At 49.9% G+C, this 24,641-nt stretch overlaps 1 protein-coding gene across 2 annotated transcripts in view; it reads right to left on the reverse strand.

The window, feature by feature from the left end:
• The window catches only part of LOC126572746 (protein bunched, class 2/F/G isoform), a 47,990-nt gene that overhangs the window by 6,370 nt on the left and 16,979 nt on the right, over window positions 1-24,641 (reverse strand). For both annotated transcript variants that reach the window (XM_050232336.1, XM_050232335.1), the window contains exons 3-4: window positions 21,430-22,779; window positions 5,424-5,475 (exon numbers count right to left, since the gene is read on the reverse strand). In XM_050232336.1, coding sequence (XP_050088293.1) covers window positions 5,424-5,475; window positions 21,430-22,779 — 1,402 coding nt within the window. The remainder of the gene's footprint in view (window positions 1-5,423; window positions 5,476-21,429; window positions 22,780-24,641) is intronic.

The raw sequence follows: 24,641 nt of genomic DNA on the forward strand, positions 1-24,641 counted from the left end.
GGCTGGCACACGGAACATTTGATAGTAAATCACCGTTCGCGTTCTCCACTCGACGGTGATCGGTGATCGGAGTGAATGTGGAACGCAAGTGGCTCTCGGCAGCTGCACACATCACACACCACCCTTTTGAACAACTCACGCTCTTTACCACGTGTTTGATAGCCCCCGGGACGGAGCGTGCGATCGAATGATCGCGAGAATGCACACCAAATATCGGGCGGATACTTACTTTCACATTCTGCACCATCACGTAGTAGGTGCTATCCTGTCCCTTCTGCTTAATCTCGTACAGCCAATTCTCCACCGTTGACGGGTGCTGCCGGGCAGTCTGGTGGTGGTGACACTGTTCCACGGTGTGCTCTTGGACGATGGGCGACGGCGAGCGCAACACCGTCGACAGAGCCGGATATGGATTGTTTATCGCCGGAAGGGTTTCCATGGTTTTTTTTTTTTGTTCACCGTCAAGGGACACAGGATTTTAACAATGGACCTCTTTTACACTGCTGCTTTTGATGTAAATGTTTCCTTATTTCCCGTTTGCCCTCACGACCAGCAGCAGCAGCAGCAGCAAAGTCAATTACTTTCTTCCTGAGGACGTGGTGACCGTTTGCACTTTTCTACACAACTTCAGAGTGTTTTATGTGGCAGCAGCTAACGCGCACAGGTTTACTATGATCATGTGATGCTAATGTGCACCGCAAGGACCCTAACAACGGTTCACACAGGCACTGCTCTTTTGCGCGAATCACGCGATTTTAGATTTCAAGGACGATCGACAAGAAATTTGATAAAAGCCAGCCGTTTCGCTGGCAATTGAATGATGGTGGTTTTGTGCTATTTCGCCGCTTTAGCTCTTATCACACACTTCGTTCACACATGCACAGTGCTGCTGTTCGGTCGTCGCTTCTGCTTCTTATCTGGTACCGCGGGGTCCCGGTAATCACCAGCGAACAAAAACCGGTTGCGAGTGGCTTTCGGCTTGAGCAACGGAACACACGGGGCACGGGGCACAGAGCACAGCGAGAGCCGAGCAGGCAGAGTGTTGTCAACAACCGACTGGCACCTCTTGCTCTTGCTCTTGCGAAGGCGCACAGGACCGCCGGGATGTGAATGCTACGAGCTAGTAGACCTGCGAATGGCGACTCACTGTCTGGTGCCGGGATGCGGGCGGTTTTATTGTGCGCACCGGGCCCACAACAACAACACCACCAACGTGACAAAACACTCCTTCCTGTAGAGCGGCGCTGTAGTGCGATTGCTCTCGCTCTCCCGCTGGTATTTAAATGTCAGCTTGGGGACAGAGCGACGAGAGTCGCTAGCTTCCCACCTTGTGGGGCTCCACGACACTAGACTGGAGAGAATCTCTCAAGGACTCCACTCTCTCTCTCTCTCTCACGCTGGTCGTCTATAATACCCTTTGGCTTGGCTAGGTGTCTAGAGAGCATTGAGAAACGCAGAGCGTGAGTTGGGAGAGAGTGATCAAGGAACACTTGTCACGGATTCTTGGAGCAGCTCAACCGCGCTTACAGTGTGGGCCATGAGTATATCAGCGCAGTTGTAAAATGTGTCATACAGTAATCGTGCAATGAATTCTCCAGTCATCATGCTACGGTTTTGATAACCAGGCCGCGCTCCATGCGTAGCATAACGAGAAATCAACATTTCCAGGAACAAGTGGGGGTCGTGTTGTTTGATAATTTTGATGTCATACTCCTTACTTGAAATCAAATCCTACGCCATACGTTTCAGAAATAGACGGCTAGACGGGTCTATTTTTAATTTAATACAATTTCATTTCAATGAAATTATTTTTAGTATTTTTTACAACTAATTTGATACCAGCACACTTCACACTGTAAACCGATACTCCTCGAGTTCCGCTCTAGATTCTCAGCATACAGACTGGCTCTCAGTGTGCTATGTGTGTACTTACTGCGTGTCAATATTATGCTCAAAAGCCGAATGAGGTTATACCCTTTCCTTTTACTCAAACATAACAACACCTCGAAAAGCATAAGCATCCCTACTACTAATGAAACACGTGGGCAGGCCGTGATAAGGCGTTCAATAACAGATTCCCCACACACGGTTACTTCCCTCGTCGAAAATCCTCTGTCATTCTTTGTGCCCTGGTACCGGACCGGGCCCTAGAGGGCGAAGCCAGTCTGGCAAACCGACTAACAGGTTTCTTATCAAATTGGAAAGAGGAGCATCGGCGAGTGAACGAAAACAAGTGCATCGGATTCTAAATATTTGCGCAATACAAACACAGACACACGTTTCTTCTCCGGCTCACCTTCCTGGGCATTTCAATCTTTGCTGCTCGTTGCACAGGGCCATTATGGGAACTGAGCTTTCGCGCTTCCTTCTCCCCGCTTTGTGCACAGAGCGAAAAGGTCGAGCGCCGTCCCTTGATGATCATGATGCCAACGCATTGCCAGCTGTCATCACAGCATCGGGGCGGATAGTAACTACAGCCGACGACCACAGCAGCACAGCACAGGCACGACAGATTACATCGGGCCATTTAAAATGAGAGAATTCGAAGGCCGCCAACACACGCTACGAAACACTAGACCTAGAGGCGCGCCACCAGAGGCCGCCCGTTGCCGGTGCGCGCACTGTATTGTGCTTGTGGAACGGCAGGTTTGTGTCGCATTTAAATGGAATGAACACCAGTTTGTGTGTTGGAAGTGCAGATGAAAGAGAGCCGATGGAAAACAACCAGATCATTTCGTTGCCGATGGGCTACCATGATGCTTCACTTGTACAAAGAGTGTTTCCCGGTGGGATTTTCCATTTTTCAATAACCCAAATTCAATCAAAGCAGCCTGGCATCGTTTGCTCGCAACAGCTGCAGAACCCAACATACCGATGAATAAAGAGCCGTCGAATGCCGTAACAATCTTTAATTGAACTAAGAGTTTAAATACGTATTGATGCATGATAGATAAAAATAGCACTCCCGGCAAACCATCACACGGTAAGTACTGTTTATTGAACGTCTATCCATTAATCCACCCTAAAAAGCCAGCTTCTGCACAATCCTCACGCGACACAAAGTGTGCGGTCAAGGTCCCCGGTATTTAATTTCAATTTCCCGACACCACAACTCGAAGAAGAAGAAGATCACACAGCGCGGATCGTGCCGAGGTGCTGCTCAAAAAGAAAACTGAATGCTGCAAGATTGAGGGGCGCAAAAAGAAAAACAAATTCGATGTTTGATGGGCCCCCATGCCGGCACTCGCAAAACGGACAACACGAAAACACCGTTCAGGTTGCTCCGCTACACACGCGAGACGCTGATAACGACCAGCCGATAAGGTGTGCAGCTGATGGCGCGGCTGGCACAGGGCCCCCGTACTATAAACTGACCCAACCGGTTCTATCCAGTCCTGGCGGCTCACGGTCACCTCCCTCTCAGGGCCAGACAGGACCGGACCGGGGACCGATCCTGGAACCGATATGTCACAAGGAACGAGAAAAAGTGCGATGTTTACGCCCCGCTGGCGATTGATGACAGGTTTGCGGTCGAACAAAGCGCTAATCGGAGGAGCTCATAAATTAACAAATATTGTGCGTCCCCTAAACCCCAAGCAGCAGCTTCTAAGAGTATCCCCCTAAGGGCTACTACTTTTCACTGCACTGTACCGTGATCACGTGATTGCGGTTGCAATCCAAGCGCGCTGCTAACGTCACTCTGTAGAAGATGATGATCGTATTCGTCGCTCGGGCGCATCGTCGTAGCGGATACAGTTTCAAAACCGGTTCAAACACCCTGCGCGCGCCGCCATTGGTCGCGAAGGAGTGCGGCGAAAAAAAAAACCACAGATTTGTGCAGTAAATCCTGGACCATTTCCAGCGTCACCAGCGAGAGGACAGTCTACAGCACAGGCCAGGCCAACAGCAAGCAGTAGCAACAGTTTGGCCGGTGCTCCGAGGAAAGTGGAGAAGAGTGCGAATGGTAGAACCACGCCAAGCAAGACAAACTCCACCCTTCGCACAGCCAACGATCCACCACCACCACGGTGCTGTTGGACACTGTTAAAGTGACTGTCGATCCTCCCCCCGCGCCTTAATTGGATTGACCTACTTCTGGCGCATGGGTTTCTTTTTGTCCATACGTGCAAAAATACACAATCCACCAGACGACCGTCCGTTCGCTGCCGCCGGACCACATGCAAATCCAACAGATAAAATCCTTGAAGAAGTTTCTTGGCCGCAGTGGCCGGAGAAAGTACCGACCATCGCCGATGCCGACGGGCCTCTGTTGCGTGTGTTGTTGGTTGGCCGATAAGCGGACTAGAGTAAAGTCGCGCGTGAAATGTCTTGAAAAGAAACATTTCATTCGCAACGCCCTCAACAGACTACAGCGAACAAGGAACTGCGCGATTGCAAATGAGTCAGAAGAAGATTCATGAAGCTGTTTTTTTTTTGCCGTGAGTTAACGTGCCTACAGTGTCACACCTTCGCTTCGCTAAGTGGCCAATAACCTCACAGAACATCACGTAACTCTGTGGTAATGGGTGATCTTGGATAAGGGCTTGTAATCTATTACGATATCATTTCTTTGTGAACTTCTGACAGAGAACTTCACATTGAACCTGAATCTAACAACGAGAGAGGGGATCAGAAGGTAAGCGCTTTTTATGATCCTTTCTTATTACGAAGCTCATGCAATATCAGAGAGGAGCTCCAAAGGTCCCTTCATCTATCTCGAGTGTGTAAAAGCTTTATCATCGCAGATTTGGGTTGCTGTCGCCCATAATGGTCATAAGTCTCGTCTCTGCATGACCACACCAGAATGATGCTGATTTTTGGTCACTAAATACTGCTCCATGATTCAGTGAGTGACTCATGGAGAATATATGAGGTGTCTGGTCATCGCTCAGTCAAAGCCAAAAGCCAAAAGCCAAAGCTAAAGCCAAAAGTATATTGTATTCCGTCATCACGGTGACGTACCACACACTTTCAACACACTCCAGTTCCAGCGAGTGTTCCAGTGTTTGTTTGACTTTACCAAAGCAAAAGTGCTCGGCAAACAAACGCGCGCAGATAACTGGATCCGGGACCAAGCAAACCCTGCAGTAGAAGAGCCCGGTATTCGGCCGGGGGGTTGTGCTCATGATGAATCGCGAACAGTAGACACACGGAGCATGGGGGCAAACGCGAACCATGAAACCAGCCATTATGGGCGAATGATAACGAAGCTCTAAAAAATCATGAAAAATAACGCACTGAGTGAGGAGGCACACAGTGTGTTTGGGAAAAGGGGCAACAGTTTTGCGACAGAAAACTGATGATCATCACATTCACCCCCGTCGAGATCAAACCAAACTCCACATGATCGATCGGTCATCGTGAAGTCCGTCGTCTTCTGTCCGTCTTCCGTCAGTGGAAAAGAGTAAAAAGGTATTACTTACCATTGCTTGCTCGATTTTGTTATCGATGGCAACCGCGCCTGTCCCAGAAGCACTGCAATCATAAGTGGGGAAAGAAGAACAAAAAAAAACAAGATAAGTTAATCGGCTTGGCAAATATGGGGAACTGTGGGGGGAAACTGGAGGACATCATAAAATTGGCGCGCTCGCCCGTTCGTCCATTTTATGTTACGCGAATGTTATCTTTCCTTATCGGGCTCGTCGACTGTGCGGCTGGGGCTTATATACGATTGTTGTGCGGGCTAAAAATAAATTAATTGATGATGAGTGGCCTTCCACCGCTTTCCGCCCCTATTCGACGCAGTGCCGAGGGACAATGTCCACCAGGAGCTGGAACCAACTGGAAGCAACCTCTTAATCCCCTCTAACGAATGCCGGTTCTCTTGCAGCACACAGAACGGAATCGAATGCATCTAATGACGATTTTGGTCGACAAAATAAAGGTACCAAGTGCTGGCACGGAAGGGAGGGAGCGCAACGAACCTCTCCTCATTGAATGTCTTTCACACCCATTAGTCACAGACCTGTGTCCAGTGGACATGTGTGGCCTGGCTGATGACGCGAGCAAATTGCAAAAAAAAAAAACTGGAAACCGAGATCACTGCAAACAGCTGACGTGCAGCAACGGTGGAGGATATCGTTTAGCGAGTTCTAAGGTGGAAGAGGGGCAACATGTGTTTATTTGGTCAGACCACGCGAAACACGTTGTTGCACACGTGTGCCACCGTCCGGGCCCTCGAAACCAATGCTGTGGTGACCGCATTCGCGATCGCGTTTCGTCATAACTACCACCATCGTCGATCGACGTCATCGTATAAATTATTGGATTGGGCGACGACCACGAAGGAAGCGACACACATCGGTGTCGTGTCACCCAATTTGATGCTTCTTCGAGCAAAAAAAAACCCGCATCGCACCGCGCGATGGAGACGTAACCCCGTGGCGTGTGTGCCATAATTTTGTACCAAAAAATGGCTGCGAACCAACGTCACAGCAAGTTCTCGGCGCTCACGCATCCCCTGAATCGTTGGCGCGTCGTTGCACTGGTGTTGCCCTACGAGATATCTATGAGGAGGAAGGTAGGTAGGTAGGTAGCACCCCCGCAACGCTGTTATGCGTTCGTACGGGCTGATGACATGAACGCAAGCAACCCCTACAAAGTAGTGCCCCAGGAGGAGTGTGTGCTGGGCCAGCGATGTGCCACTTAAGTGGTGTTCAGATAACCGGTGGTTCCGTAAAACAGAAAAACAAAACAAAACAGCAAACAACAAACAGATGGCCAGGCGGCGATTGGGAAGTGCGCGCACGATCGCAAAAAGGCGTCGCTGCTGTCCCGGGCGCGATCGCGACACCACACCGTGATGATATCACGCGCGCGGAGGATATTGCAATCCAATTTAAATTTCTTCCAAAAGCACTGTCCACTATTCGAGCCGCGATCGTGGTTTTTTATGGACTCTCGAACCACCCCCCCCCCCCCCCCCCCCCCCTCCCCAAACCGGCGATAGCGAGTGTGATCGAACGCATACCAAACACCCGGTTGGCCCGGAATGGCCGAATGGTGTTGTTTGGCCACCCAAAAAGGGAAAAACAACAACAACCCCTGCCCCAAGAGTGGGGAGTCGTTTGTGGAGCCAGCCAAGCACACTCTCTTGAAAGCTATCCTAAAATATCACCTGGCACCCGGCAAGAGGCAAGCGTGTTGTTTACAGCGATGGCCACGGTCTACGGTCCACGATCCACGGTCCACGGTGTGCTTGTTAAGTAAATCCGTGCACCGGTGTGAATCCGTAGTAGTACTCAATATTCTACGATTACGGCGGTTCTGTGGCCACCATTTGGGAATTTTAAAAAGAAGCGTACCACAACGCGACAACAACGCCACCATGACCGAAACCAATAACAGCGCACCGCTCGTTGCGGCCATTTTGCGTATTTTACGCGCCGATGGGGGGAGGAGCGGGCGCGCGCCATCGTTGGGACCGTGGTTCGTGGTGGGTTTGTGTTTTGCGTGGCGAGTTGAATCAAGCGACGCGCATTAAATAACTCTTCGGCGTGAATTGGTGGCGTCGTCGTTCGGGGGGCCCGCCACATGGGATGGATGGAGGCGTGGACGACGACGACGCCGAGAGCGCCAATGATTTGTTATGCCGCCGCCGCCACCGGTCTCGCAGCGGTATAAATTTGTGCACAAAACACAAACACGCCAGACAAACCAGACCTAATGAAACCGAAAAACACACATCCACACGTTATTAATGGTGATGCATCAGCATTGACACGCTGTTGCCTTTTAGGTGCGAAAAACATAACTGCAAGTTGATGCAGTGTGAAGGGCAGTAAGCGACTGTTTTGCAGAGATTCACTTCCTGGCGGTGGTGCATTTGGGGCATATTTGGGTTTCAATGAACGTAACTTAATCATTTCCAGACTGCAAACGAACAATAATAATAGAAGAAAACACCTGTGGGAATTCATTACTTTCAGGAGCACAACAAACAAGACGTCAATGTGCGTCATTCCGCCACTATCTATCCGCTGCACGACAGGCATTTCTGGTTCCTTCCATTGTCTATCAACGATAAAGCAATCTCGGCGGTGCGTCGCGTTGCGGTCGCGATGATAAACAACCTTTTTTTTTTGGACGAGGTGAACGACCACCACCAACCCAACCAACCAATCAACCATCACTTTACAAGGATCTTCGAATTTTCGCTGGTGAGAGCGAGCGATGCGAGCGTCATTGGAATGCTGCATTTTTCGCGCCGCCACCGTGGGCGTTATCAGCATTGAGAGCGTTTAATTGAAACTTAGCACATTGTTTTGTGTTTGTTTGAAAGATCGCAAGCGGCTACATCAGTGACGCATGCAATACGAGGGTAAATCGAGCGAACAGTACGTAATCAAACTCGTAGAAACTGTTTGCTCCTAGAACGATTAGTCCATATGTTTTTGGTGGTTTGGTTTAGTGCGATTGTTTTTATCATGTTTCAAGCAAATCGTTGAAGTCTGGTGACTTTTTTAATAGTATTAATTAATTCTTTGGTCGGTAGAGTCAGTGAATATTACTAAAGAATGGAACACTTAATATTTGGCCGCACTATTTTACTTCCTGTAGCGCTCCTTGTGGTCGCTTTGCTACTCTGTTGTTGTCTTTTTAAAGGTTTTAGTCTTTTCTTTTAGTGGTAAAAAAATCGTCAAAATCGAACCATACCTTCAAAAGTTATGGCCGATGGAACACGAAGGGTGAAAAAAAACTCTGCACACTCACTATAAAAAGTCAATTTGTCTGGAGTAAAACCCACGTAAAATTGCATTTTGGCAAAAACCAGGAGACAAATTTGACTTTAGCAATCATAGACGGAATGCGAGAGTAAGATTTTAGTTCATTTACGCAAATAAAATTGCCCGTAAACTGCTCATTTGGCAAGCGAACTGCAGTTGTGGTTTGAAAACGTTGGGTGGTTTCATTACCTTTTATTAAATCTCATAAAGGTCCTGTTAGCTTTTGGTCCGACTTGGCAAGCTGCCATTACAGCACAGAGATCATAAATTGGTATCGAAACAACAGTATTGATTTCATACCAAAAATCTTCAATCCACCGAATTGCCCACAGTATCGTCCAATACAATTATATTGGGCTATTATCGAACGAAAAGACAAGAAACCATGTAAAATGATTAGAAATCCATCTGTAATGTACAAATGGTGGGAAGAATGGCTAATGAGACATCTTCCACTACTGTGCAGCACATTTTTCTTAGCATAAAACCAAAAGTGCGTAAATCCATACGCAACGTGGCCCAATAATTGAATCGCATTTTTTTATGAATAGCTGGATAAAATACCTACAAAATGACACCTTTTCCATGTGTTTAGCTTATTTCTGGCCTGAGCTGTGTCCTATTTCATGCGGCCAAATATTAAATGTTCCATGCTTTAATACATGATCTTAGGAATGGTACGATCAATTTAAATTTGAAAAAGCGAATATGTATATTACACAACATTGTTGTCTATTTGAGGTTTATTTTTCACGAAAGCTTCAACTCATCTGCGCATTGGGGAACATTAAAAGCACAAAGGCAAAGTAGCAAACGGTAAATATTGGCATTGGATCAAGCGGAATTACTTCCATGGTGAGCACAGGGTTTTGGACGAATAACTAGACATTCCTCATCCAAATGGTTATCATAAAGGTAGAGTAATTTAAAAATATTTTACTTATTTAATTATTGCCCTTTTATTATTTTATCGTGAGTAATAACAACTTTATACGTATGATCGATTGAAGTCAAATTGACCATCACTAATCGATTTCTGTTCCATCTCATGAGCAAAATCCTTGTAATAGTTCTATGTTCTTCTACGATCCATTCTCTATTTTCAAATCAAATCTATCCCTGTAGTTAAAAACATGGAGATAATAAAACAAACAGATTGCCCGTACAACTGTTATTAACAAACCGAACATCGGAACCCTAGCACGCGGACTCTTATACAACAAAACCGACCAAAAACAAAACCTATTATCGAATGAAACGACGTCGAATCCGACAGAAGGTAGGAAATGGGTCACCAGCGGCTAGAGAAAAAAAGGAGACAAGAACTCTAACGCCATTTCAGCCAGAGACCTTGTACCGAGACACCATTTTGACCGGTGGCTTACAAATGGCAAACTCGCAAGACGCTGGACCCCTCCGAAAGAAAGAAAGAAAAAAAACGCACCATCCACCGCGGCCTTGCTCTCCCCACCGAATGCGTGTGAGGTGTCTGCGTCAAAATTGGCATACCCCTGTCTCGTCCCCTGCCTTCCATCGCTCCTCCAACAGCCCCAAACATCAGGTCCATGCCGTGCCATAAGGCTGCCCCGGCTGTTGAGGGGTTTCCATGGGGGTTCCAACACCTGAATGAAAGGGAAATTAAATATTGTGTGCCAACGCTCGGTCTTGGCGGTCTCGTGCAATGCAAAAACCTGCGACTCATGATTCCCTTTTGCAATCGCGAGCGAGCGCGCGGTCTGCTGGCTCTACGCGACTCCTAGCGGCTCGCTAGACCACTGAAAGGCATCAATCAGACGACGCTTCGATCGATCTGCACGTGGAGGAGAGGAAGAAAAAAAAACGGGGGGCACAAGATGATTATTAGTTTTTTGCCCCTCCGGTCGGAGCGGAGAGAGGGGGCCTAAGGCCGTCTGTCTAGCTGTTTCAGCCAACTGACCGACCCAGGCAGGCCCCACCGGATACAAACACTCATGCTAGCTGGCTGGCTGGCTGGTGAATGATGATGATGATGATGATGGACGTTCGCCAGACGCAGCCGGACAACACACGTGACGGACCCCATTGCGCAAACACCTTCCCCGGCTGGTTGTAACATGCGCACTCCTCCTTCTCCTTCTTCTTCTCCGGGTTCTCCTCCATTCTAATTTCATCCCACATCCTCACGGTGTCCTTTCGCGACCGATTGACACTAAAATCGACGCGATCGAAGGACGGTGCTGTGTGCTGCTGCTGCTGCTGCTGCCGGTAACGCCTCAAAACAGCTGCATTCACGGGGTTCTTCTAGCGGCTAAAAGCGGGTCAGCCGGCGTACCAACGGCACATCAATAATTCCAAAAGCCAAGCGGGCGCCAGCCGATACTATGGCCGGTAGGGAAACTCGTGGGGAAAAGACACGTAAATGGACACGTGTAAACAGTCAACGGGGTGGGGCCGCGCGGGAAGGTATGATGATTGCTGTGCTGCGCTTTCACTTACTTCGGATAGAAATGGTCGATGTACTTGATGACCACCTCGCGCAGTATGTCCTTTTTGCCGGACACCGAGCACTGGTGGTGCATCGCCATGATGTCGCTTTTCATTTTTGCTCCCTTTGTTTATCAGTGTGCTTGTGTACGCGTTCGTGCCCTTCCTTCTAGTGCCTTCGATCGCGACCGGTCGCGAATGGCACGCCGCTGCTGCTGCTGCTGCCTAGTTGGTAGTAAGTCGATTTGGACCGCGATGCGATGATTCACAGAGAGCCTTGGGAATCCTCCTTCAGAACTAATAGTATTTCATTCAAGAACTGTGGGATTCTTCGATCCGCAGGGCAAATAACGAACGCAGGAACTTGCTACACTTGGACGAGCTGGTACCATGGCTGCGCACTTGACTTTTTTGGGGGGCTCTTTCGTGTGTTTCGTTGGTGTTTTTTGCGAACGCACACCACAAAGCCCGGGCGTCACGTTAATGTAAATGCACTTCACAACATTAGCGACTGCTGCACATGGGAAGGAGTAGCGCAGCTGTTGTCTCGAAGCGACAACGCACACCGATGCACTCCGAAGCGATGCAGCAGCACAGAATGTGGAATGGAATTGCTGCTGATGCTGCTGGTTGCTGCTGGCTGATGATGCCGTTTGCGGACACAATCAATACACCGAAAACCAAAATGGCCGAAAAAGCCGAAGCCACGGAGGATGTGCAGGAGTAGGAGCAGGAACAGGAGCAGAAAACACCACGAACTGAACACCAAACGAAGGGGCGGGGCTGGCCTCGGTGCTGATAAGACAACCGAACAGCGAACCGGTGAACACAATGCCGTGGAGCCGTCACAGGACAACGATGATGATGATGATGTTCCCCGCGGGGGGGGCTCCTTCTTCCGAGACACAACTTTTGAACTCACAAACTCCCGGGGTGGGGAAGGGGATGGTACGATGCACTCGCACTCCTGTGTATGTGTTTGGGACACGAAAGTGAAGCTTTTTCTCGCCCCACGGACACCCGATAGTTTTAGAAAACGGAAGGGGCAGCAAGTGACAAAAAAAAAACCGTGGAAAAATCGAAACGGAAACACTCTCCGGCCACCGGAACACGCAGCGAGCACAACCAGCGCCTTGGCCTCGCGCTCTGCCTGCTGTACACGTGAGTGTAGATCACATTTTCACGCCGCGTTATCCTTCACCTTCCTTTTCGGTGGTGCGCAGTTTTTGCTCACTTTTTTTTCTTCCCTTTTTTTTTGTGGGGGGGCCTTTGGCGATCAACGAAACGAGGGCTGCAGCTGTGACACGACAGACCCCCAAGGAGTGCACCCCGAGAAAAAGCCCAAGAAGGGCCCCACTGCTCTGTGCAGTGTCCGCAGCAACCACCTTTTTCCTTCGTCGTACCCTCTCTCTAAAAGGATGGATGTGGATGATCTCTTGATATCTCCGTGAGCGAGTGCGCGCGAGAGAGAGAGAGAGAGAGCGGTTTTTTGGGGGGCTTTTTTTTCAGGTTCAACCCCTTGAATTCGTCGTTAGCATAAGCCAACACACAAATACACGCGGCGTACACACAGAGACCCCAAAAAGCGAGGAGCACGAGAACACTACAGCGGCACTGCTGGTGGTGTTGTGGTTGTTGTTGTTGCTGCGTTGGTGGCGTTGTTGTTGTTTGTAGTGTTTGGCCCCTGCAGTGGCATGGGGCATGCCATCACACCGCTGCACAAGAGAGATGTGACGCGACAGCCGAACCGAACAAACACACGCGCGCAACCGACCGCAGATTAATGTGGAGTCGAGTTTCGAGGAGGAGTGTCGTCTGGTCGAGCCAAAAGTCCTCACTTTACTATATTCCCCGAGAAAGGTCGGTACGCGCGAGGCCCGCGCGCTCGACGATGCAGTTATTTCGAGGTGTTTCTCTCCCACCATCACACAACCGGGCACACATACACAACACAACAGTGGGGCAGAGACAGTGAGAGAGAGCGAGAGAGCGAGAGAGGGGACACGTACATTAGCGTATACGCACTACTCTCGTACGAGCTGCTCGTGGTGTCCCTGGCGCCTGTTCCTTCCCACCGCCCCTTTCTTATGCTCACCCTTAGCGGGAGCCCTTCTTTCTGCACACTCGATCATGCTCCCGCATAACAGAGAGAGAGCCACACAGAGAGAGAGAGAGCGAGCCAAGTGCTCCACGATGCTCTCTTTGCATCTTGTGCAAACGACGCATCCGATGCCAATTCAACGCGAACGCGATGATGTCGGCAATTGTTGTTGCGTTCATGTTGTTGTTCGCCATCAATGTACGAACAAACCAGAAGGTTAACACATTGCCGAAGGCTCAAGGAAACCGTAAAATATGCTCGCCAAAAACTCTCCAATAATTAAAGGGGGGAGAGAGAGAGCAAGAGAGAGAGAGACCGCAGCCGCTCCCCTGTGTATGTGTGTCCCCGTCCCCGTATGTGTGTTGAGATAGGTTCGCGAAACTTCGCGAGGACAACGCCATCAAATGGAGGCGCACGCAATCGATCGACCGCGGTTGGGGATCATCGCGCGAAAAGTAAAAGTTCTCGCAAGCCAGGAGACGAATAGAATACGCATCACTCGGTGTTCTTCGGTTTCCGTTTATTATGATGCTCCGCAACATTATGCTCAATATGCTCTATGCCCCCTTAGAACCACTCGGGGGGGGGGGGGGGGGGGGGGGGGGGCTCTCTTTTACCGCACAGCTCGAGAGCATTCTCTCTCTCTCTCGGTGTCGATTCAGGCTCAACAAACGAGTTTTTCGGATTCGTAAAAGTGTGTACGTGAGATCTCTCGGATTTACGGTGTCTCCCGAATCCCGAATGAAGAATGAAATGGCACATTCTCGCTCTCTCTCTCTCTGGCCGTGTCCCCATCTATTTCCCTTTTTCTCGTTGCTGTTCCGCCTCAAAACATAAACAAACATAAACACACTTCCTTCTCTAGGCGGCATGGACTCGACCCCCACCACAAGAGAAAAGGGGGGAGAGTGCTACGAAACATAGCAGCACTAACTAAGTCACCACCGAGAGTCGCTTGGTGCTTGGTACTCGGGACAGAACCGCACCGCATTTCGCCATCAGATCGAGCGGAGCGCAAAACATCGAGTTATCGCGCGCGCGTCGACGGCGCTTTATTGCAACACACCAGCAAGTGAGTGAATAAACCAACAACAGCATAATGCAACATAAACATGCGGTCCGGTCCGGTCCGGCGTGCTACTAGCGGGGGGAACTGAGCAAAAGGAGAGAGGGGGGATTAAAAATATGTGCGACACGTGGTGTGTTCGCTGCTGCTGCTGCTTCTAGGCCCCGCAGTTCGTTTTGGGCATCGAAGTTTATTTTGAGAATTCCAAGGGCATCGTCACTTGGAGGAACATTTTAATGGCCGCTGCGGTGCGGTGCGTCGAAAAACACAAGGATAAATACTCGCGGAACATGCGCGCGAGCGGAAGAAGAGGCATCCATTATGAGAGATACCCCACGATCAGCAGCAGCACCAACACTGATGACGACGACGAGGGCGATGGGGTTTAAAATCCCTCCTCGGTTTTGGGGCCACAGCGCGCACGCACACTTTTACCGTCACCAAAAGCACCGGCTCGATCCTGGTGCTGCGGCTGCTGATCGCGAACGAGAGGAAAAGGGCCACCGTGGATGGCGTGGACCGCGCCAAATCCGCCGCGTGATGTTGCCGCTGGTGCTGCTGCTGTTACCGCTGACCTAAATCCGAGTGCCCTCGCTCTCCGCGCGGTGGCGTTGCGTGGCGCGCTACGTTCCCTTACCTTCACCATCATTCATTCTTTCCCCTCACTCCGTGGCCGCGTGCTCGTACACCCCCATTCGCGCACCGTCATCATCCGGTGTGCGTGCCGAGCGCTCTCGAGAGAGAAAGATGAAAAGTGCGTATCCAACATGCGGCGTGGCGTACGCACCACCACCCCAAAACAGGCGGTGATGATGGACAAGGCGGGCATGGATCAGCGGTAGTCGATCTGCTGAACACCGTATAAGGGAAGACACCGGCAGTAGCCAGCAGAGTAGAGGCTTTTCTTATGCCGGTAGTAGGTTGAAACCGTTTTACGTTCCGAAAGTAAGGGGCGAACGCACAGGCCACTATTACACAGGCCCGATTTTTTCTTCTTAGGCCCACACCGTGATGTTCCAAATTAACTTTAATCATTAAGAGCATCGGTGACTGTACCAGGGAGGGAACAGCAACGTCGACGAGTTGGAGAGATCGTTTTCCCTACCTTTCGATGCCAAAATCGATTCTGTGGCACACTTGTCGAGACGCAAATGCAGCGTTAATGATGTCCTAAGGTCATATCCGCAGTAAGTGGTGTGTCCGGAGGCTATAGAGACGCAATTTGCGAAATCTTTTGCCCATGGATAGACTTCTACCTATTGTCTTTAAGATCGGTAGCGAAGAAAGGACCTTAAACAGTTTATAGTGATCAGTACGAAATGAGTGGCTTAACATTGGACATTTATAAAAAAAAGAGAGATGAATTGCTAGCCCGTTTTGGAGCAGGCATTTGGCACACTATCTGCGACCAGGACTCCCAGGGCTGGGTCATCGTCGTCAGTTATTCTCCAGAAGTGACTCGCAAAAATGTGAGGTCACAAATCCTGCGATCACGAGACCGCTGAATCATCACCATGCGTTTGTTTCCGTCAGTGATGACGAACGTTTTTTCGCATTGTTTGGTTTTCGGGATTCGAGTACGTGTACTTGCGTACAGTGACTGCATAAATGTTTGATGTACTGCCAATCGTCAACGTACAAGGTGATTGATTTCCCCCCCCCCCAAAAAAAAAACCCCCGAATAATAACAAAAATGTTGTCCCTGGGGCAGGAGGAAATGCCTGTTCCCTCTACTGTTTATACTCTATCTTCCTCTATCTTTCTAATATATACGGCTCCGTCCGTAAGATACCAACTAAAAAAAAAATAACAAAAATGACGAACTAGAATCAAAACGACTCACGACGTTGTTTGAATCATTAAAACAACCATTCAGAATGAAATGAGGACAACGCTTAACAGTGAAAGATAATAAAACGTGGTTCTAATGCGCTTGGTGTGTGGTGTTGAGCCAAAATTTGAACACGTACCCGTGTGATAAGATATGATACGATACTCGCGCTGCAGTTACTCTGCTCTCTCTCTCTCTCTCTCTCTCTCTCTCTCTCTCTCTCTCTCTGTCTCTCTGTCTCCTGAACACACGATGGCAGGGGCTAGATGATAAAGAAGCGTTGCTGGCAGTGGCACGGAGGATACACGATAAGAGACATGCGACCGAAAGATCACTTCACACCGTCATATCACGCACGTTGCTTATGCTTTTCGAGGTAAATTAAGTCGACACAATGACGACAACGACAGCCGGTGCCGCCAGCACCTTTCTTCCTCACATCGTCACTTCCGCCGCGGGTGCTCGAGCACTTAATCACGGAATTGGAATTATCACTTCGATGTAGCCTCCCTCTGCTCAAGGTCCCCCGGAAAAGTTTGGGTTTAATAATTCAATCGACCACCCATTTAGGCGACAACCAGCACACCACAAATTCAGGCGAGCACCGTCCGCACAGCGGGAAGTCATTGAACCTGCCAGTAACCTCCTTCTTCTCCTCCTCTGGTGTGTGAAGCTGGTCCTAAATGACGCACCAGACCAGGAATGGGGAACGGGGAGGTTTGTTTCACTTCCTCAGACCCAAAACACACACTACACACTTCCGATGCCCCACCCCCTTAAAAAAGGAAGAGCATCACACTCACTCCGCGCAATCACGCGCTTCGGATTCCCTGCAATCCTGGCAGATTGCGCGGTACACCCGATTATCGCCTGTGGTCACGCGGCAAGCGAAAAATTGGCGGGCAAATTGTAGTGGCGATCACCATCGTGGTGTACCGCATTCCTTTGCGCTCCTTCGTTGCGCAAAACGGGAAGAAGACACGCCAGTCGCGTGAGTGACCATTTTTGCCATTATCGATCTGCTACCGAGTTTGCCTTATTGTGCAGCCTTGGATCGGTCATAGAGAGAGAGGGTGAGAGATGTTTTTGGTTAGATTCTCGGTGGACCTGCGCACAGATGGCCAAACAGCGCCGAGGATTCGATAGCGAGAGAGAGCGTGCAGCGAGAGAAAGCAAGCGAACCGAAGAACGCCCGTGGGAGAAGTGAACCGAAGGACATCATGGATAAACCCATGACCTAGGTTGGCACCACCGCAGGACCCTGCAACGCAATCACCTTCTCCGGTATGTCATTTGTAAACAACAGGCGGAGAGTCATTACGGGGGAGAATCAAACGCAACACCTCACCACAACACAGTAGCAGCAGCAGCAGCAGCAGTCAATTAGGTGGTATAAACTAGCCTTAAACTAGTGTCGTTCTGCCAACAACAAGCTGGAACGCTAGCGAAAGGGTCGCGAAGAGTGTTCGCGTGCAGGGTGACTTCACCTTCAAAGACCTGACCAGGGAGTGGGGAGATCTCGTGAGGAACCGTGGCCCACCAAAGGTGGCCAATTAGGTTGAAGGTTGTTCAATCGTCAAACTTTGTAGCCCCATTAGCGGGGGTCCCCTACATTCCGTGTGGTACTGCGCTGCTGCTTTGAACTGCCACTAAAACTCTCGCCTCGGCTCCCTTCCAGAAGCTTCTCGACGCGATGGCGCAAAGACACATCATCATCAGCATCGCTGGCGTCATATGGTATTAGATCAGAGGCTTTTCTCCAATCGAACATACACAACAACCCTTTTCTGGTTACATGAGTGGCAGGCTGCGGCGAGGCGAGGAGCCTGTCACCCTCTCGACGTTAGATAAGCGACCAATGATCGGTTCCTAACCGTTGAGATTCGTCGCGACAGTTTTGCACATTCTGGGACCCGCTTCGCCCGGATGGTACACTCGCATGGCTCGCGATTTATGGAGTCGAAAGGCAATTTGCCAACCTTAGGACACGCGCTCCCCACGTCCGAGATGCTCTCTCTTCAGCCAGTAGTCAGTAGTAATGACTAGTGGCTGTACTATCGGTTGCAATCGGGCAATCCCGGACTGTGTCATCGTCTCCGGGGGACCGCAGAGGCAGAGACAGAGGCAGAGAGAGAGAGAGAGAGCATCAAGCTGCACCTCTCAGTTGCACCTTTTGTACACCGTTTTGCGTCACCGGCTGGCCACCGTTTTGTTGGCCACAGCCACGATCGATTCTACTCAGGGTGGGTGGCAGGATGAAGCAAGAGCAGAAATGCAGCAGCAGCAGCAGCAGCACCCACCATTCGCCTGGTTTGTCATTTGGAAGGGTTCGGTGGAAGGGAGGAAGATAAGAGGAATGAGGTGCACCACCGGCAGTGAGCGCGCGCGCTCGCTCGCTCGCTCGTTCGCTGCAACGAAGCTACTTACAGATTATGTAACACCCACCAGGCCCAGCAAACGGAGTTACATGAAACCCCGATCAACGCTCCGGTACCACAAAGCACCCCGTACCGTACTGGTGGAGTGCGCTTATGCGAGAAGGGGAACAGGTATGGTATGGCAAGGTAAGGTAGACTAGAAGCACACTGGCCGCGGAGGAAGAATGGTGGTGGTGGTGGTGAACATTTGTCGGCTGATTAATTGTAATCAGATGCATCGTTACAGCACGCTACTAGCTTCCCCTCTGCCAGCCCAGTCCGTCCGTCCGTCCGCAGACGCAGTGGAACTAAGTGGCGTTAAGCGGGTGCATCATTCTATCCACTCTCGGTTGCAGCATCTGCACGATGAGTGGTGGGGGGGGCTGTAGCAAACCAAAACCATCGTCAACAAGGAGGATGCGCATCGCACTAACTCGTACTGTGCGGAACGATATCCACGGAAAAGATATCCGATGACATTCGAAAACAAAGAACGAGCCTAAACTGGATAGGCTTTAGTAAGCGATCGGTCTGAGTCGGAGCTTCTGGACGGTTCGTGAACTGATCAACCGATGGATCGATGGATTAATTAGAATGGTATGTTAATAACACCGCCAATAACAGCCGGATTGGGCTATTTAATTAATTCTCTTCCAAGCTGTCGAATGTTATGAAACGTTTGATGATCGATCTCCATATTGTTCTCTATCTCTTCCACCAAGAAAGTGCTTCAACATTGATCAAAATGATGATTAACAACAGCAAACATATCTCGAAAATAACAATAAATGGTCAATCTGAGAGATCGCCATCCGGTTGAAAGCTTAGTGTAACTAAGAAGGATAAAAAAGCTGGTGTAGAAAGCCACATAATCGTTCTTACAGCGGATCGCAATGCCGAGGAAATACCAAAAGTAATGCCTTTCACTGTTTGAAAATTACGATGAAAATTGATTTAAGATTCATGAGTAAATAGGTAAAAACTACGCATGGCGTATACTCCAAGAGAAATGATCTGAATTTGTTCAATTCATTCTATTCGTTTAAACAACTAAGAGTTCCTAATTACAATATAGTTCACAGATGATCATTTTTTAAATTACAAAACATTTTCCTACAGTCGACATGCATTAGCTTACCGTTTGCTACATAGCACCTGTTTTTAATGTCACTTCCATTCGATAATAGCAAAGACGAATGCTATTATAGAAACCATACGATCATAATGAATAAAGTAAATCGACAGAGCAAATATTGAAACGAACGGCGATCGTCAAAGTTAAAGTCGCGATCTTCGTAATACAGTCATCCCCCCACTACCGCTTCTGGCAAGGTTCCAAATTTGGCAACTTTCACCCCCCACATGTTCCATTAGCACCCTAGCAGGTGTCGAAAAGATCTATCAGACCGCCGATTTGCCAGTGTGAATTCGCTAATCTACCGACTAAATCGAAAATCATCATCATCATCAATGCTATCGTTCGCCACGGCGGCGACAAACTGTCTGCCGCGGTCGGTGAAGGCCTTAAAAAAAAAAGGCATGCGAAAAGCCATTGCCCCATATCATCGAACAGAGTCATGGTCTGGTCGGTTGCGACTGATAATTAGATTAGTGCTAATTGCATTAAAAAAAAACCGCAAACACCTCACACGGTGACAAAACGTACCATCCCTCCCCATCCGTGGTGATGGCGTAAGGGGACTGAATGGAAGTGACATTTTTATTTTTGAAACATCAACCTGATGCTGATCACCTGACCGGGACGGGGGGGGTGACCTTATTATTTTTTTTTTTAATTCCATTTTCCAAACTAAGAGCGGGAATACCGAGTTACGAACCAAAGCAATGGCCTCAGTAACAGCGCGGGGGTCCTCTCTTCCGAGACGTCCTCCATGACGATGACAGCATTGCCAAGGGCCAGCGTATTCTCGTATTCGGTAATAAGCCTTACTTTTATAACCTGTTATGGAGCTCTACCCTCTACATACATACGTGTGATCCTAGTGTTACCCTTCGAGACATCGTAGCGAGACATTTCAAAACGGAACGACATACTAACCTGCAATGAGAGAAGAGCAGAGAAAAAGAAAAAGAGAAAAAAGAAGAAAAAAGCAAAAATTAATAACCGATCGACAGGATCTCCTGGGTTTAAGAATCAGAAAAGGGTGCTCTCTGCATTAAAAAGGTTGGCATTATCCACAAAAGAAACGATCGTTGATGTTACAGCAGAAGAAAATGTCTTTCAAAAATGGCCACACATAAAACCAAACAACGGCGTTCTGTGCTCTGTGAATAAGAACAATCGCGCTTTTATGCGTCACAGAGTCAGCGGAAAGGAAGGCACCTGAATGCACTCCAAGGTGCGACGATCGTAGCGAGATAGATGATGTGTGTTAGTAGTTTGCGGAACCACACAATAAACACACACGCGCTCATATATGGCACATTGACAGCATTAAGGTAAGGAGGAAGCCTATAACATTACCGAGGAGTCACACGATTAAAACAAAGATCATGCTGCTAATGATCATGACACCTCTTCGATACTGGGTGGGGGGGGGGGATGGGTTCGGTTCAACCCCACCACGTTCTCGATCATCGCGGCTGCCACCTAAACTCGCAAACGAACAATCTTCTCTGTGATCTATGATAATATTCTTAAAAGATCTGCTGATCTTGAATGAAGAATGAAGAGGAACTGCTGCGGCAGCGGTGCCATGATGGCGTGCGATGCGTGAACGTGAACGAGATCCTCTGTTTGACCACAAAGAAAACCCAAGACTTCCCCCGCCCCGAGACTCCACCACACTTCTCCCCTTCCAAACCTTGCATGATCACCACCGCTACCAGGATGTTGGTGCTGCTGCTGCTGCTGCTGCTGCGGCGAGTGCTGCGAGTGCTGTTGGTGCTGGGAAAAGGAAGGTGAAGGTGCTCTACTGACACGGGCACTGCCACCGGCCGGACTGCCACCGTACGACGACGACGACGTCGGTCCGAGCAGAAGATGATAGTGACCGGCGGCCAACCGCGGTGGACTACCGACCGGTGTCCCGGTGTACGGGAAGGCTGGACTCGAGCGGCCCGATGCCGGATGGGACTGCGATCCTCCGCCACCGCCGCCGTACAGATCGGACTCGATGCTCATATTGATCATGCTGCCCGCCTTACTCAGCTTGTGGTACCCCCCACCACCACCGATCGCACCGATCGTTGAGCGACCACCGCCACCACCCAGCTCCTCGTTGATCAGATCCTGCACACACCGGTGCGGATGGGTCACGGTACAGCCGCTCACGCTGTTACTGCCGGTGAAGTTCCCTAGCAAGCTGGACGCGGTCCGGCAGTATCCGGCACCGGTATTGGACGGGCCGACGACCTCTGGCCCATGTTCCGGTAACTCCCGGCATGGTCCGAGGGCACCGAACGAACGGTGCAACGAACCACCGGCCGCCAATCGATTCGTCACTGCCGTCGCCAACGTCGGTGTGGGTTTCATTAGATTTTGGATGCTCTTGCCGAGCGCAATGTTGGTGTAGATGTTGTTGTTGTTGTTGTTGTTGTTGGTGCTATTACTATTACTACTACTACTACTACTACTAACAACAACATTGAAAGCACGTGCTGTGGGTTGGAACGAATGCGAAGTTTGCTGCTGCTGCAGATGATGCTGATGATCGATCAGATCCTTGCGAAGCGATTCCTTTGCCGACGCACTCATCGACGGGGGCAGTGAGTACGCTTTGGAGAACCGCTCGGCCGGCTGTTCACCACCACCACCAGCGGGATGGTGCGCCGAGGGATACAAGGGAAGCGGCTGGTGCCATCCTGCGGCAAGCGGCCCACCTCCTCCTCCTCCTCCTCCTCCGTGCGATACCGTTAGCGGGGATCTACTCCGATCGAGGGGCATGGAAGCATTGTTTGCGAAGCTTTCGTGTGCAATCGGAATAGGAGGGTATTGGTGTTGTTGTTGCTGTGGTTGGTGGTGTGTGCCATCGGCGTGTGGTGGCTGCAACAGGGCTGCTGCTGCTGCTGCTGCTGCTGAATTGCTGGCAACGTTCTGCTGTTGTGGTTGCGATTGCAGAGACTGTTGTTGTTGTTGTGGCTGTTGTGGGGGGTGTGGTTGCTGTTGCTGCTGCTGCTGCTGCTGCTGCTGGTTTGGCTGCTGCAACACAGCGCTAGAGGCGAACAACGAAAACAAATCGAAATTCGAATCGAATAGAACACGGTTTTTGAACGGACGCGCCCCCATTTTGCTTCTTTGCATAGAGCGATCGAGAGCCACAACAAACACAAAGCGCCCAAGGCTTTTTCCAAGGGGGGGTTGGGAATAGTGGGCAAAGGGAAAAGAAGGGAAGATTATTCGAGGGGGGGGGGGAGATTGAATTGGAAATTGGAAGGATTAGGCACCGTGGCACTGTCCACACGGTTTGGTCTCTCTGATGCAAACAATCACATTCCCAGAGAAGCATGCAAGCATGGCAACAAGCGCAGCGCAGACGTCGCATTCGGAGGATTAGGGCATTCGCGGGATGCGTAGTTGTTGCGCGCAGCAAACGAACGTGTTGTTCCTTTGTTGTTCCTTTGGGGATTATGTTGTATGCAAATGGAGAATTGATCGATGACGATCGACATTCGACGCACAGCGGATAGGAGGAGCGACAACACAACAACCAAGCGTTATGAAGGCAGCACCTCCTGGTTAGCGTTATCTATTCCAAAGCCAGACCTCACAAGGCCATCTAGAGTCCCTTTTTTAGTGTCTCTTCCAAAGCGACGTGTACGAGAAACATAAACCAACATTCTAATGTCCTTTCGGTGTGTCTCTCTCTCTCTCCTCTTTCTCTTTCTGTGACGCTGAATTATGAAGGACAAACACTTGGCATTAATCGAAGCAGAACGGAAGGACGGACGGACGGACGGACGCTGTGTAATGCTGCTGCAGCTCCTTGCAGAGGTCCTGTGATCGCGTGATCGCGCGACTGTGTTTCTGTGTAAGTGTGCGTGTTCATGACGATGATGATGATGATGACCTTGATGATAAGCGCGCTCGCGCTATTGATAATGGTGCTAATAATGGTGATGGCAAACATTCCTTTAAAACCAACGCGTCACCAACAAACCAACCAACACCCGCCCGAACCGAATTGACACGACAGAACGAGGTTACCGAAACGACCTCCTCCTAGCGCTTCTCCTATTCCATTGCCATTGTCCTAAAAATGGATCGATGCGCGATGCCGAACTGTGGCGGCTGTCGTGAGAGCGAGAGAGAGAGAGAGAGAGTGCCAGGATCGACGACATGCGACGACACATCCGTGGCTCCGACATATAATCCGAATCGCGCTCCGGGGTCCTTGCGAGCGTGCACGCGACTCATCCAAACACCAGCTCCACAGTACTCCATCCTCAACACACCCCCCCGCCCTGTGGTCACACGATCGGTGGCTAATGGGGCCTCTTATGCGGCCACCCAACAGTTAATCACAGTTTCACGCTGCACACGTGGTGGTGTGGCGTGTGCTGCTGGCCGGTTTTTTTTTTTTACGTCGTGTTTTAGCTGTTTTAGCTGGTTTCCCTCCCCCGCCGTTCCTCCGGTGACATGCAACATTGCCGCGTAGCGCGTACTACCAGAAAACATTAAATTCATTGCTACAATTAGTTTTAACGAGCGGCTACCGGTGCGCGGCAGGGATAGGTGCAGTAGTGGCAGTTCGGTTTAGAGGCCTTGGGGACCGATTGGTCCCCCGTGTAGGTAAGTAACGGTGTGGCGGAGAGAGCGGTGAGGTTCGTTCTTGCTGAACAGAGCAACTTTGCTAAACGTTTGCTGCTGCTTTTAGCGATATTGAGAAACGGTGCGCTAGCAACCGTAAGCAACAGTCTCTTGCAGTTGTGCTTGGTCTAAGGTTGAATGCTGAGAGGCTGAGTGGCTGCGAATGACACACTTTGGCCTCGTGTTGTTATCCCTTTTCAATGCAGACGGGTAATTCGCAAGGACCACAACGAGTCTCTCAACGAGTGCGATCGATGCGGACATGGA

Source organism: Anopheles aquasalis, chromosome 2 (assembly GCF_943734665.1).
Source record: "Anopheles aquasalis chromosome 2, idAnoAquaMG_Q_19, whole genome shotgun sequence".
Lineage (NCBI taxonomy): Eukaryota > Metazoa > Arthropoda > Insecta > Diptera > Culicidae > Anopheles > Anopheles aquasalis.